Source organism: Paramisgurnus dabryanus, chromosome 8, assembly GCF_030506205.2.
Source record: "Paramisgurnus dabryanus chromosome 8, PD_genome_1.1, whole genome shotgun sequence".
Lineage (NCBI taxonomy): Eukaryota > Metazoa > Chordata > Actinopteri > Cypriniformes > Cobitidae > Paramisgurnus > Paramisgurnus dabryanus.
Window position 1 is genome coordinate 30526394 of NC_133344.1, and position 16685 is coordinate 30543078.

The window sequence follows — 16685 nt, forward strand, 5'->3', positions numbered from 1 at the left end:
TGAATGTAGTGTGTGCATTTATCTTTATTGAGACTCTTCTAGCTCCATACGTATGTGCCTACAGGAGAATGTATGTAGCCCAGGAGATACATTGCATTTTGTCGAAATGTGCATGCGTCGAATGTCTGTACACGCTTCAAATAAACTATACTTTGCAAGGCTTTGCCTTTGACCATACGGGTTTGTCCATGTGCATGTAAAAAAACAAGACTATACTCTGGGCTTTATCCTGCAAGTGTGTTAAAGAGTTACTGACTAACCTCATCTGTGCAAAAATATATCCCCCAAATTTTATCATGATGATATGCACTAAAAGGGAAGTAAACCTCATAAAGTGCATTAATGTACAGAGTTTTTTTATTTATATGAAAAATAATTTTCATATATGCTTTAAATGCTGTTGAAAGTTGTGTTTAAGCTTGAATATGACTGCATGGATGATGGTAATAAAACTCTCTCTATTGATGACTCACACACTGCTTGACTTCCTAAATGTGTGTCTGTCTCCTCAAGCTTTTATCTAACTCTCATTTTGCAGTCACTGCGATGTACGTCAGATCAGGGATGTGGCGGCCCTGTTATGGGTCGCGTGACAAGTCTCCTTTATTAGTCTTAAGGGGACGGCAAAAATGCCTTTGCATGATTCTGATTTGATTTCCTCATAAAGACTATTTTTGTTTTTATGGAGTGCAAGGGATGGTTTACCGTGGTAATGTTTTTGGCGACAGGTGCTTCCTTGTAGAGGTGACATGAGCTGTACCCTCTTTCATCCAATTGTGTCTTAATTAGCGATGTGTGATCTTCCTAAAACCAAATTGTGTCACTGTGGGATCATTTGGAAGAGAGAGAGGTGCGGAGAGAGCAAGAGATGATGAGGATGGGGGTATTTGAGGGTTCCTCTTCCTATCTGTCTTTCAATTCCCATGGGGCTGCGAGGCTCTTGAAAGCTGTGAAGTGTGCTGTTCTGCCTGTATTCTCCGCGTAATTGGACAAATGCCGCTTTGGGAAAGATATAGGAATTGGGAATGAAACTCATGTGCGTCTCCGGAACTCTCCATCTGTGTTTCTCTTTTGGCTTGACTCTCTGTCTGTCTGTTTCTTTCTATCCACCACCTTTGGGGTTTTTGTTTAAATAAAGCGCTCTGTTCCAAAATCTAGTCAACTGCCTTGCTTTCTACTGACTACCTAGTCCCTGTACATAGGAAACTCAAATGTAGGTGATTTCTAACACACAGCATATTCAGCAACCCAACACGTCACACAAATGGTGCTTAGCATATTTTACTTATCACTGATCCCAATAGAATCCCATGTTAGCATGTTCCTAAGCTAATTGTGCAATATTCTAAATATGAGATAAAATATAGACGTTCTATAAACCTTTTTATTTTGAGCAACATTTTTCTGAACACTGAACAGTCACAATCCATTCCGGCATTGCTAAAACAATTTTTTTTTTTTTTTGAGGTACCATAGGAGGCAGAATAATTAAGTTACCTACCTTTTGAAACAGACTGTGCATCTGGAACATAAGATCTGGTGCCTATGAAGCCTAAAAATACTGCCTCAATAGGCAGCACAATGGGGTTTGGAACAAAGCGTCTGTCTGTCTGTCTTTTTCTCTCATATTTTTGTTCACTATTTTCTTTTTACTGTGTGCATATGTGGCACGGGTGTGTGTGTGTGTGTGTGTGTGTGTGTGTGTGTGTGTGTGCAGGCAGGATTGATTGCCTGTGGCTGAACAGAATATAACAGAATACCTTAAAACATCACTAGAGGATTTTAATCATTAATACTGTAGACTTTTTCTTGAATCAGTTTGGCCGCTCTTTCATATACACAGCCATCTTAGAAATTGCTGATTCACTCTCTAGTTTTTTAATCTTGTTTGTATACAGTATGTACAGTATAGTGTCTATGTTTCCCTGCATGTTAGTGCCGGCATGCGTGTACAAGTGAATGAGGGTGTGTGTGCTCATACGCATGCTCCATGGGGACTTTTGGGCACAGCTTGCTTTTGAGAAATAAAATTAAAGGGGGACAAAAGAATAAATTTCTTCTACTGCTGAAAAACCAAGTGAATTGTTCTATACTTGCATGCTTTGTATAAAGTTTCGTGCAGAAAACTTTGCACACTTGGTGTACTTTAAAAGGAATAGTTCACAACATTCAATCATTAATACACATTTATGTGTAAAACAATTAAATAATCATAAAGTAGCACATATTTGTGAGCTACAATTTAAAATCTTCTGAATCCTTGCATATTTTATTTTTTATTATTTACTGTAACTGTTGCCTTGAAACTGTGGTCACCATTTATTTTCATTGTACGAAAAGCAGTTTAGACATTGCATTACAAATAAAAAAAAGATTATTTTTAGGTGAGCTATTCCTTTAATACAGATGTTGTCTGCAGTAACTTAAATATTTTATGAAAAAGAGACGGATGGAGAGAAAGTTCAGTGACACATTATGTGAGTCATATTCTGCAGCAAATATTTGGGTAGAGCAGATTGTGGTCCTCTTTTCTTATGTGCCGTTGCTGCACTCCAACAGTTTTCATGTTCTAATTATGCAGTGTAAATGAGAATCTAATCTCACAGTCTGAATACTGTAAAGAGCTCCCATTCCCCATTATACTGTGTGGTAAAACACAGTTATCTTTAGCAGTTACAGTTTTACAGAATTAAACTGTTCTTTCTCTATTTAAACATCCTTAATGAAATATTAAACATGTTTTACACACTGAATTGCTCATCGTGTAGTACTTACTGGTGCACATTGCATACAAAATGGCCACAGCTTTCCACAAATACAGCTCCAATGTGATGGTCTGGAATTTATGTTTACTGGGAAACAAGGTATTTCCAAGATACCCGGCTGCTGCAAAAACATTTTTGAGGAAGAACTATATGTTCACACGACAATAGTGTACTAAAAGCAGAAACGTTTTTACTTTGTGTCGTCTCAACGCGTAATACGCGTGTACTGATCTCACGTCGTGTTATAGTCACGCAAAATTTGATTAATTTATTCGTGCCCATGGCACGAAATTCAGCTTTTTTGTGTCTTGGGCACAAATGTCTTTATCGTGTCATTCCCACAAATTTCCATAAATAGTTTTTTGTGTCCGTTGCACGATTTTCTTTTGCGTTTCATTTTATGTATTGTTTTCTCAGTTTTAATCGCTTCTGTCAAATTTTTAGACATCCTAACCCAAACCCCAACTCTAATCCCAACTCCAGGCGAGAATAGTTTTAAAAGCGGAGGAAAAACATGTAGAAACCAATACATAAAATTACATCCTAACCCTAACACCAAATCTAACCCCAACCCCATCAACGATGATTTATATAGGAAAAAATACAATACATTACATGACACGAAAAAGAAAGTTGTGCCACGGACACGAAAAACTATTTAAAGAAATTCGAGTGACATGAAAAAGACATCCAAGGCATGAAAAAAACAGAATTTCGTGCCATGGACATGAATAAATAAATGAATCAAAAGTTTTGTGACTATAACACGACTTTCCGTGAAATCATGTTGCCGTGTTCACAAATGTATGTTTTTGTGATTTACATAAAGAAAAAGATTCTGCTGCTTTCGAAAACTTGTACTTTAAAACCCGTTAAGTTTGAGTTTTCATTACCCAAAACACCATTGCCAGTGAATGGCCAAAACAAATAAAAAGTTTTCAATTTTTTGTTGAAAACCGTGTTGTGCAAACGCCCCCGTAGTGAATGGTTTTTGAAGATTTATGGAGGTTTTTGACATCAAATATTTAGATACAGATATTAAAAATTTTCTTTCATGCATTCTCTGAATTTTTAAAAAAAAAAAAGCTGTCCGTGGGACAGTATACCCCTTCTAAAAAGATCCTATTGTTTACCATATAGGTACAGATATGTATACATTTGGTACCAGTATGTACATTTGATGTACTAATATCTACATTTTAGGTTTAAAAAGGTAGATATTGCAAAATTGAAAGCTTTATTCTAAGGGTGTGATAACATTTTACAATAAGATTCTATTTAACATTAGTTAATGCATCAGCTAGCAAAAATTAGCATACATTTTTTACAGCATTTAGTAATCCTTGTAAAGGATGGTTAATACCAATACATTTGTTAATTGCTCATGCTAGTTCATTGTGCATTAACTTATGTTAACAGACACAATATTGTGACACCAGTTTCATGCATTCAGTGTCAAGCAAACCAGATTCTCCTCAAGCACAGTATTATGTCTGTGAAATTAAATAAACTATTGTTATACGTTTTGAATGCTGGTCAACATTTCTGAAATAAGGCAACACATTAGCGTATTTTCTTCAATGTTGTGGCTTGTCACTTTGTCAGCTATATACACGTACAGAATTACTGCAGCATGTTTAGGTACCATGGACAGCAGCATTTCTCACAGTTCTGCATTTACTCTAATGCTGCTATCCACTACTGCAGCTGTGTATCCTACAATAATGCACACTTTGACAGACTACCAGCAGCATGAATGTGCCACACGGTCTGTATTTTAATGTGCTCTTGATTTAGAAAGTGCTTCACTCTCCTGTTCTCTTTCAGAATGCTCGCCGAGTTGTTTTGTCTTTCCAGCTTGCCATTGCATTTGAAAATTTGTGCTTTGTGGAGTTATCTGTCTCTGCATTCCTGCAGTGGCTGTTTGATTTAGCGGATAGCGGACATCTGCACTGGTTTTTTTTTAATACTTACTCTCTCTTTGCCTTATCAGAGGTTCTCTCTCTCTCTCTCTCTCTCTCTCTCTCTCTCTCTCTCTCTCTCTCTCTCTCTCTCTCTCTCTCTCTCTCTCTCTGGAGATTAGGGAATAAAACAGCACAGATTCCCCCACTCTCGTACATGCACATGCTCCCTCCCCCACTGATAGGATCTCTGGAGGATGGAGTGGATTAATGACCTCGCTGGAGAGGGCCACAGTGCTCCAAATCACCCAACAGAGCTACATACCCTGCTCTTGATTACTCTATATGTGTATGTGTATGTGTGTGTGTGTGTGTGTGTGTGTATGTGTATGTGTGGGTGTGTGTGTTGTGTTTTACAGCTGCATGCTTATTTCTGCTATATTTTTGTATACAAACTAGGACTAGTCTATGATTTATTGCTGCATAGTTGCTTTGATGTTGGGCAGATTTATTATTAAATATTTAGTTAACTTTAATAAAGACACATTTATGATGTCTGGTCCTGTCCCAGAGGGCATACTTGATGTGCGTTCGTGGTCTTGGTATGTCCACTTCGTGTTTAGGAGGCCGCAAGTGTCCCGTTTGTTATTGTATGTTATTGTAGGTTGGGAGCCTTGTGACTGCTGTTCACCCTCAGTGTACACTTACTGTAACTACAAACGTAAGGGTGTAGTTGCCATTTAGGTAACTAACAAGGAACAATACTTCTACAGCATTTGTCAGTCTAAGTTAAATGGCACATATTATGCCCATTTTACAAGATGTAAGTTTCAGGTGTGCCTAGAATGTGTCTATAAAGTTTTAGCTCAAAATACCTCACAGATCATTTATTATACAGTAGCATGTCCAAAATGCCCCTGTTTGGGTGGGAAGAAAAAAGCACTGTTTTTATGTGCGTACCTTTTAATGCAAATGAGCTACAGCTCCTCACTCCTTTATCAACAGACAGCGAGCGCTTTTGGTACAGTCTGAGACAATAGTTTATTTAACAGCATTAACACTACAATGCGGTAACAAAAACATTTAGAAAAGCTTTTGTGTAAAAATTAATAGTCGGTCACTGACAGTGGGCGGGGCTTTGTTTGTGTGTTGTCACATTAACAAGAGAATCAGAACAGCATGTCTAATTAGACTGCTTTGGTTTAAAAGAGAATAAAAAGGAGGAATTAATGGATTTTTTAATCGTAGGGTGGTTGTGCCGACACATGTTTATGTCCAAACACCTCTGTTTATGTAAAAGTGAATTTTGCACAATATGTGTCACAATAACATTAACATAGATGAATAAATGCTTTAAAAATACACTTAAAATGCTGGGTTGTTTCAACCCATGGTTGGGTCAAATAGGGACATTTTCTAGGTTAATTTAAACCAACTGTTGGGTTTGTCCATATTTTACCCAAACATAGTTTAAAACAATCCAGCATTTTATTGTATATTGTGTAATGAGTGTTTATAGTTGATTGCTAGTTCATGATAGCTAAAGTTTTACAACAAACAAATATGAACAAATGCAAACTTATTGTAAAATGTTTGCAAATGCTACCCAGTCTCACAAAATGATGTACCTATATTCTCATAATTTTTTTAATTCTTTTTCATGATACTGTCACAAATTTCCGTGTTTTTTCGTGATCGTATCACGAATTTCTGTTTATGTGTCATTAACACGTATAGACCGTTTCAGCGGTAACAACATAAACAAGCCGCTGTCGCGGTCCGCACGTAACTTCTGGTAAACTCCGCTAATAATAAATAACAACAAATTCTTTAAACATAGTTTATTTATATAACAAGCAAACAAAACAACACATAGATTACCTAGGAAACCAAAACATTTGTTATTTTCGACGAGGCATTTGTTCAAGAGATCAGTTTAGCAACTAGTCAGACCATTAAAAAAACGAAACCGGAAGTAAGGTTCGGATCCAGACGTGTATCACGTGCGTCCGATGAAACCATCGATTGGTTACTCAACTGCTTTTTTCTATTATCAAACCATTTTCGCTTTGGTTTAGGGTTAGATTTGGTGTTTGCATTAGGATGTCACTTTAAGTATTGGTTTATACTATTTTTTCTGATTTAGTTTTTTTATATTTTCTAAATTTTAAAACATTGTCACCTGGCGTTAGGGTCAGAGTTGGGTTTGGGTAAGGATGTCATTTCATGTAAATTTAACCCTAAACCGAAGCGAAAATTGTAAGAAATTAGGATAAAACGGTTGAGTAACCAATATGTGACAATGACACATAAACAGAAATTTGTGATACGATCACAAAAAAAACACGGAAATTCGTGACAGGTTTACAAAAAAGAATAAAAAAATTACGTGACTGTACGTAATTTATATGACTGGACTGGCAAATATAGTTAGGTAAATGTAGCTGTTTATTATACTATAATATTCATAATGGATATATTTTTATTTAACAATTAAACAAAGATTATCCTTTGTGCACTCAGATTCACCTTGAATCTCTGAATCACGCCTTTTATTCAGCTTGCTCCAAGACAGATTCATTCAGCCATGAGCGCAAACTGATCTAAGTGCTGTGCAGTGACTGGGAAAACTGGAGACATCCTGGTCTTTCTTGTTAATTATATACACCAGTCCCCTACTGTGTATTTGTGTCTTACCGCACAGCAGTGTCCTCTCATCCTGTGACAATATTTAACAGATCTCCAGTTCTCCCTCTTAAGAGCACGTGTTCCCCCCTCCACCTGCAGGCTTCAGCAGGCCCATATACCACTGTGAAAGAAAACATATGGCCAGAAACACACTACACAATCCAGCAGGGATCGTAAACGCAGCTCTAGTTAGTAGTGTTTGCACTCAATCGCTGTTATTATTTCTCATGCTTAAGGTTAGAGAATGGTACAATCCCCTGATCCTAAAGAACAAAGCTGATACCAGAAATGGAGAGGTGTGCTGTTATTGTCAGTGATCATATACAGTATATAATTTTTTACTGGGACATGAAAAGACTGGTGTAAAAAAAACCAACATATCTTGGGGCCAAAATGTAATAGATACTGTAGAGTGGGATTGTCCCATATAAAAAATACTTTAATAGTAACCATGGTAAAATGCATTAAATTAATACACTCTCAGAAATAAAAACCCTAGCAACCACTTAGCAACACTGTATCATTCACAATAGCTACGCTAGCTACAGAAATTGTAGAAACACTTAAATCAAGGACTTTCATTATCTTTTTTTATTTATTTTTCATTTCTTCCTGAAGTTGAACTAAGGTTGCTGTCTTTGTCTCTTTCCAGCCAAAAAAGCAGCTGACGGCTCCGTCATTCCCAACGGCTACTGCGACTTCTGTCTAGGAGGATCTAAGAAAACAGGCTGTCCCGAAGATCTCATATCCTGTGCCGACTGCGGCCGATCGGGTGAGGCCAAACGCTTGTCAGCTTTGCTCGTTTTCTGATAAGCACATTTATTAATGTTCCCTTTTTATTACCTTCTCTGTTTTCGCACAGGTCATCCGTCGTGCCTGCAATTCACCATCAACATGACGGCCGCGGTGAGGACGTACCGCTGGCAATGCATTGAATGCAAATCATGCAGCCTGTGCGGCACGTCAGAGAACGACGTAAGTAAAACGCATAATGCAAATACTGTAGTACGCTGCTGTTCATTATGTTTCTGAGTTATATACTGTAAGCCAAACCCCGGTGGAGGTGTTTGGTGACATATGCATACAAGGAACAACTTGCTTTATGTTTTTAGGATCAGCTTTTATTCTGTGATGATTGTGACAGAGGGTACCACATGTATTGTCTAAGTCCCCCAATGGCGGAACCTCCGGAGGGTAAGTGCTTTATGTGATTTTAACTTACAGTAAACACCAAAGACCCCCATCCCCTTAATACAGTATGTTGATTAATGTTCAACTAACACTGATTTGCTTTTTATAACTGTCATATTTGTTGCCACCCCAAATTTAAACATATGTCTTGCTACACCAGAATAAAATTAATATTAAAGTCCCCGTGAACAGGAAGTTGCAATCAACTTTACTTTTTATATCGTGACGTATTTCAGAGTGAAATGAAATATCACATGAGGACATTAGTGGACGTGGCTTGTGTTTTCCACTTTTTCTGTGGATATTGAAAAGTATTTAATTTAGTATTTTATTCAATGGAACTTGCAGCAGACTAAAGCTGTGTGTAGACCACAAGCGAGTGAAGACCACAAGCGATTAGCAACAATCTCATTCATTTCAATGGAAGCTTGGAGATTTCCGGTGTGACGAGTGACATCAACCATTGGCGACGGGAACTGGGCGTGTCCAGCAAAGTTGAGAACAGTTCAACTTAATGCAAATGACAAGCGACTTTCAGGAGGGACTAGCAATGAGAGAGAAGCGTCATGTTCACGTTATCCGACATTTGTCATTTAGTGAGAGGGCTAATATGTTTATAGTTGTTATTAGGACAACTAAAATTAGGGAACGCCTCCCAACTAGTGACACAGGGGCCGTTTCTCAATACCAAGAACACCAGACTTGCGTCCTTGCGTCCACGCCGGAAATAGGAAAAGAAGTTGCCTCTTAGTGTGAACTCCTCCCTTCTGTCGTCTGATTGGTCTGATTGCTCTTTCGCTAGGACTTCTAGGTTGGTAAAGTGCATGAAGCCTGCTACAGTGCAGGCTTCGCTGAAGACTGCATCAAGGATGCAAAGGGGGCGCTGATGAGCACACTTCGGAGTGTAAAAATGACAGATGGGACACCCTACGGACTCGTAGACTAAACAAGCGCGCCCAATTTAAGGCCACAAGACCGAAAGTCCACATGAATTGCCCCATTTGGGACAGGGCCAAGAACGCAGAGAAACAGTTGGAGGGGGTGGGGTTAATGGATGCTCTGCCAAAGACGTCAAACTGACACCATCAGAGAAGGATTGCTGTGCATTTTTAGATTTTTATTAAAGTTTATGAGGGCAGATTAATTAAAAATAATGACCCACATGTATAAATAGTTTATAATGAACACAGCAATATTTTATTAAAATATAAGAATTGCTAGTTTTGTTTCAATTTCCTTGTATAAAGTACCAAACAGCTTTGTTTACAGTAGTGCAACCAGGACAAAACATACACATATACTGTATGACGTACATGCACATACATACATTTATTTTAACATAAAACTGCAAGTTACTTTACGTACATACAGTATGTGTGTTAAAATCAAATTACGTCAAACTGACATTACAAACTCATACCTGACAGCTTAAAGGGTCCATGGCATGAAAATCTGACTTTTTTCATGTTTAAGTGCTATAATTGGGTCCCCAGTGCTTCTCTCAACCTAGAAAGTGTGAAAAAGATCATCCCAGTCACTTAGTTTTGGTAAACCAGCTACAAGCACATGAAAAAATAGTTGAAATTTGGCTCCCCTTATGATGTCATAAGGAGCTCTTATTATAATAATACCACCCCTTAATCTGCACTATCCAACCACAGCACTGCCATTTAGTGCAAAGAGAAATAAAAAATAATTGACAGCATAATTGAGTTCTAATTACAACAAACCACCATCATTGTGATCAGTGTTTGAACTTCATCCGCTCATTTGCATTTTAAATGACACATCCAAAATGCCACATTTTTGCACACACCTACAAAGCGTAAATTTTAACATGTTATAATAAATGATCTATATGGTATTTTGAGCTAAAACTTCACATCACATGTGTACTCGGGGACACCAAAGATTTATTTCACATCTTAAAAAAGTCTTGTGAGATGGCCCCTTTAAATTATAAAACATTAGACTACTATAAGTTAATCATTGTGAACTGCGGTTTTGCAGATTTAAGCAAAATATTTAATGATAATATTAATTCATTTGTTGTTTAATTAAATTTGTATGAAGCAATCATAGTGACTTAAAACATAAATATATGTGATACAAAAATAGGGATGTAGGATGTATTGTAGTAGGGATGTAGGATGGGTATGACAGACATGGGTACATGATGGCTTGTGTTGGATGTAACTCCCAGATGGCAGATGGGGCACGAGTGTGGGGGTGCTCAGGTCAGCTGTAAATCTGAGTATTATAAGCTCAGGATAGGCATCTCGGGATGTGGAAAGAAAAAATGCACTAGAAAAATCTAAAGCAAATATATTTAATTTAATTTAATTTAAAAATAGACATAAAGACCTTAACCTGATTTTAAAGTAATGTGAATTCAGGAATAAATTTGAGACAGTGTATGATAGTCATCTGATGTCATAAAATCTTAAAAGATAACTAACAAATGATAGTGAGGGTGGTGTGTTTGCCTTTGCCTTGTTAAGGAAAGTTTTTTCGAAAAAACAAGAAAGAAAAAAAGGTTGAATAAGAAACAGTTTTTTACAGAGTAGAATAACCACTACTTAAAAACAAAATTTTGGACCCAATCCGACGCCTTTTTCTGCTTATTAACACCTAAATTTGTTTCTTTGCAGGGAGCTGGAGTTGCCACCTATGTTTGCGCCAGCTAAAAGAAAAAGCATCCGCCTACATCACGCTAACTTAATCAACATGCCCTTCTTCACCCTACCAGTCTCATCCGCCTCTATCACATCATCACAGATCCAAAGAGACCCCCCAATCATCAAAGAGAGAAAACATTGTTTAATTTGCCATGCATGGTGACTGCAAGAAAGACAACCTGGAGCCACCGACATTTTTGTAGGTTTAATGTGAGTTGGGACTAAAGCAGACATTTCAGTTCCTGCAAAGAGCTCCGTCTTTTATGGACCAGAGGGGTCTTCTTCTTGCCGAACTCTGCTTTATGGTGGCTGGGCAAGTAGTGCCAAATGGTTTGTGGTTGAGGAGACACTTTTTGCACGAATGGGGATTTCAGTAGGAGGATTCTCATAAGATGACGCACCAACTGCAGATGAGACTAAAGCCACATGATCTCACCAAAGCTTGTGATTGGTCCTGCTCTGATGAGAGAAAGTGGTGTCGACGTGCCATTGATTCTTTGCGGTATTCTTTGATAAGCAGACACCAGCACGTAATGAGATCGTGGTAAAGCGTTAAAATTTGGCCTTATTAGACTTGAATGAATTATTAGAGATGAATGAAGTTATTGATAATGAAAATAATTCATATCCCTTCAAGGTATAACATTCGATTAACAAGAAATATATCACAGAAATAGTCTGTGTTTAATAACTTTTGACCAAAAAGGTCTGAATGCTGCAAACATGTTAATGCATAGATAACCCTTTATTAAAAATGTGAGACGTGCATGTCTATCAACCAGAGAAGTTGCTCTGTAAAAATGAAAAGTAAAAAAAATTCTGATGATTTCTTCGGTACTTCCAACACGTTCCCCACAACCTCTTCCTATTTTGAAAAAGCCAACGTAAATATTCCCTCTCAGCCAGGGTGCGTTTGTAAGAGTGTATATTTATCGGGCAACGTCTGTCCTTGTTTTAAAAACAGGGCGTTAAACGTTCAATTGCTCACTTTTTTATGATGACTTGCTTGCATGTTGTAATAGTATCGTTTTTAAATAATTTAAGGACAAAAAAAATGAAGAAAGCACACTTAATCTGCAATAATGTTTTTGTGTTTTGTGACCCTCTCCGGGTAAGTTGCGTCTGTATGTATGTGCGCTTTAAAAACTTGAGAATGCTAGTGGGCGGAGACTACAGTGCTAAAGTGGGAGGAGCTTGCGGAATTCTGCTGTTTTTTGATGCTGTTTTTGATGATCCCTGGACAAACTGAAAACCAGCTTGGAGATACTTTTTCCCGGTCTCTTTGGAGGGGCATTTTTTCCTTTTATGTGACGAGAAAATTGTGCACTTTTTTTGTAGAATGAGCTCTTTATTATCTGTACGTCTGTTTTGTGTTTTGCTACTGTGGCCTGCTTAAAAGAAGTTAAAATGTCAAACAAATTTCCGAGGAGTGTTCGGGAACGGTAGGATGTGTGAGATTGCGCTGAGGTGACCGTCTTCATCCCAAAGTCCCCTCTTATCCGTGGCCTAACTGAAAAGACTGCCTGCCATTTTCTCTATTCGGAGTCCTTGAGCTTTAAGTTGCGAGACATTTTGCTGTAAATAGATAAGTGCTCTGTCTTTCCTGAATCGGTCCCTGTTATAAACTCAAGTGAAATGTTTCATGTGCTGTAATGCATCAAAATGTGAAAACAGCCTTTTCTACACACAAAGTTAGTGGAATATTAATCCATGTTATTTCTATTTTTGTATCATTTTCAAATGTATGGTTTTAATGAGCGCTATGCCATTGTTAAGTGTTACCTAGGTGATAGGTTCAAATACTTTTTAAAGCAGTTTTGTCTTTAGTAGAAATAGTCTTGATTTCACATTTTGAAAACTCAACTTCTCTGTTAAACCGACTATGACACCCTCATTGTTCTTGTTGTAGTTCTGACTATTTGCACAGTCTGTGGGATTGTTTGTTTGGATGAGGGTGCTACTGGAGCATTTTGATATTAAAATGAAAGCAATTAAATCGCCATGAGTCGACATTGTAGACCAATGTTCATATCCACACATACAGTACATGAAATGTGATGTTTCAGCTCTTTTCATTTAAACCTCGAACAGAGAAAATCTTAAAGGTGAAGTGTGTCATTTTTTCATGTACAAAAATCTTTCTCCTATCCCCATTTAATGAACAACTGTAAGCCATTTGAAGATTGACTTCCAGAAGCCAAAACACTGTTTTTGTGTTGCTTTCAAAACATTGCTTTGTTTGTTCAAGGGGCTCGACATAGCAACAATGCAGCTCAACCAATGGCAAGTGTTTGTGGTGGGACTAACTGCCTGTCAGTGGCCAATGAAAGAGGGGGTGGAAATTGTTAGTGGAAAATATATTTACTGTTCAATTCAGTGCCACTCGTGACAGAAATTACACACTTCACATTCTCTTAAAGGGATAGTTCATCCAAAAAATTAAAATTACCCCATGATTTACTCACCCTCAAGCCATCCTTGATGTGCATGATTATTTTTTTGAGCCAGTTATACTAGAACAGTGCTTTCCAATTCTGGTCCTCAAGCACCCCCTCCCATAAAAAGGTTTAGATGTGTCCTTATTTAACACACCTGATTTAACTCATTAGCTTGTTAGGGAGACCATTTTGGAAGGAGGCTGATAAGTTTTGAAGGGGGTGCTCGAGGACCAGGATTGGGAAGCACTGTACTAGAAAATGTCCTTGCTGTTCCAAGCTTTATAATGGTAGTAAATGGTGCTTCTGATTTGAAGCCCAAAAAAGTCCTTATGTAATGCATATAGCTCCAGGGGATAAATAAATACCTTCTGAGGGCCATTGATGCAATGAAAATACCAATATTTAAAAACTTTACAAACTAAAATAACTAGCTTGCGGTATGACTACTTGAGGGAGTGCGTTTCCAGCGTATGATGTTGGACATAGCGTACAAGACCTAGTGACGAATGTAGAAGAGCAGATAGCGAAATAAAATGCCAGTCCTTACTGCCGTTTTGTTTTGCTCCTTGCACTTCCGCGTTCATCGCTACGCAACTACGTCTCATATGCTACGTTCTTCGTCATCCACTTGAGATGCACTTTCTAGTTAACACACGTTGGAGCCCCTAGAGCAGTGTGCATGACAAATGTGGAAAAATCCCTGTTTCAGATGATTTGCTTCCGCGTTAATCATTAAGTCTCATACGTTAAGTACTATGTAAAACACTAGAAATCGTAAACGTACATTGGTTGTTACTGAAACCTTGTTAGAGGCTGTTTACACTTGGCATTAACATACCTTTTCGTCGATCGTTTTGGACGCGTCCACTTTCGACCACTTTTTTAACCACATTCAGAGGTAGTCGAAACCACTTTCGATCGGATTGGTTTTGTAGTGTAAACGCACATGTGGTTAAATGTGTTCGAACAGCCACACGCGACCGCCTTCTCTCCGCCCATTTATCTAATCTGATGTACTAAGCACAAGTTTTACGTCTTTTCTGACTTCTGGCGTGAACACAGGGTGAACAGCGCTATTTTTAGCCTTTCATTGATAAAACTAAAGCGGCTGATCTCCGTAGTTTCGTTTTGAAAGCGTGTAAAAGTTGCACGATCCTATTTCATCAATTGCGCTGAAAATTCAGAAAAAGCTCTTACATACACATGTACAAAACTCTGTGCAGCATATTTACTTGCTAAACAAGCAGTGGACTCCGACATAATATTAGTTTGCGTCCATATAAACTAATAATTACTCCCGCTCGCGTTTGAATGACAGCAGAGAGACTCGCCCACCGTCTCACAGACCACCCCCTCACAGTATTCAGGACAGATGCGGTCGAAAGTGGACAAAAGAGACGGATTTAAATACCAGGTGTAAACATGATGTGTCTCTCTCGCCCACTTGTGATCCGATCGATGAAAACACATCTTGATACCAAGTGTAAACAGCCCCTTAGTTTAGTTTATAAAGCTTCAAATATTGATTATTTGTCTCACAAAATTATACCGATTGCCCTCAGAAGACCTTTATTAAGCCATTGGAGCCATGTGGATTACTTCTGTGAAGGATAGATTCACTTTTTTGCCCTTCAAATCTGAAGCACCATTTACTACCATTATAAAGCTTGGAACAGCCAGAACATTATCTAATGTAACTCTGATTGCGTTCGTCTGATTAAAGTTTATCATATACATCGAGGAAGGCTTGAGGGTGAGTAAATCATTGGGTAGCCTAATTTTGATTTTCATCAACTATCCCTTAAAAATGCAAAACTATTTGATTTCTCTGCCTTGGTGAGATTTTGGGTTAGAAATGAAATTTTATGTCATGTGGAATTTTTAAGAACATCAAATGATTGTCATGCTGGAAAATATTTCCGATCGGTTTGTATGAAAATAAGTGTTAAGCCTTTATCGATGAGGGGTGGAGTCAATGATGTGATTTTATTATCAGTAGCCTAATGTGAGAGTACGAAGGGCAAGCATGGGTACACAAACTTGTGCGTTTTCAACACTTTAATAGTGAGCCATTTCAATGAAGACCACTTTAGATTTTTCTGACCAGATACTCCTCAATTAGTCTTTAATCTGTCTCGCCGAGTTTGCAGGGGATTCTCTACCTGTATATTGTTGTGCTGTGATTTTTGCTTGCAGTTTTTCTTGACCATTCCCCGACAAATACACAAAAAACAATGTTCGTGTGTGAGAGACTGCGTGCGTGTTTTCCGTTCTTGTAACTGTCCAGTGAAAAATAAAAGAGATGTGTGGAGAAAACAAGTGTGTTTTGACTCAGGACTGAGTTGTATATTTGTTTTCTTTGAACTTGAAATGGGTGCTCCTACTGTACATGGATCTGAGTGGCCGTGATTGCTGCTGCTCACGATCCGTTTTAAAGAATGTCCTTTGTTTTATTTCTGTCCATTTTGACAAGCAGGAAATAAAAAAAATGTACCATTATCTGATTTTGTCTCCTGTAATGTTTTCTGTGAGGCAGCACTATAATATAATTTACCACTGAGCAGGGGCGTAGCCAGCGTCTTAAAAGTGAGGGGGACAGGGACATGTATATGTAAGCTATAGAGTAAAGCAATATAAAGTGAACTCTGGCATATTAGACCAAACAGTTACTGCACTTCCGAGGATGCGCTTATTCATAATAAGTGTTCGGATTGTCACGTGTGTGGTTCCCTTTTCCAAAATATGCGTCATGCGTGTGGAGAGATCCTGTGTGCATCACATGTTTTGTCAAAATAAGTGCCTGCTGGAGACGCGTCAAAACAGTTTATGATAAAAGAGACGCTTACGTTCCCTAAATACAAGCAAGACACTCCCTTAACAGTAAACTCTGATTAAGCATTAAATTATGCGAGTATCTGGCACACGCGAGCATCTCCTTTCAAGTTCAAGTTAGCAGGCACTTATTTTGGCATGACACATGATGCACACACAATCTCTCAAAGCGCAGAACACATATTTTGAAAT

At 38.1% G+C, this 16685-nt stretch overlaps 1 protein-coding gene across 1 annotated transcript in view; it reads left to right on the forward strand.

Annotated features, from left to right (window-relative positions):
- The window catches only part of dpf1 (double PHD fingers 1), a 70098-nt gene extending 53955 nt beyond the window's left edge, over positions 1-16143 (forward strand). Inside the window, 4 exon segments of the mRNA XM_065281522.1 lie at positions 8007-8126; positions 8217-8329; positions 8467-8548; positions 11197-16143. Coding sequence (XP_065137594.1) covers positions 8007-8126; positions 8217-8329; positions 8467-8548; positions 11197-11267 — 386 coding nt within the window. The 3' untranslated portion in view covers positions 11268-16143.
- The last annotated feature ends 542 nt before the right edge of the window (positions 16144-16685 follow it).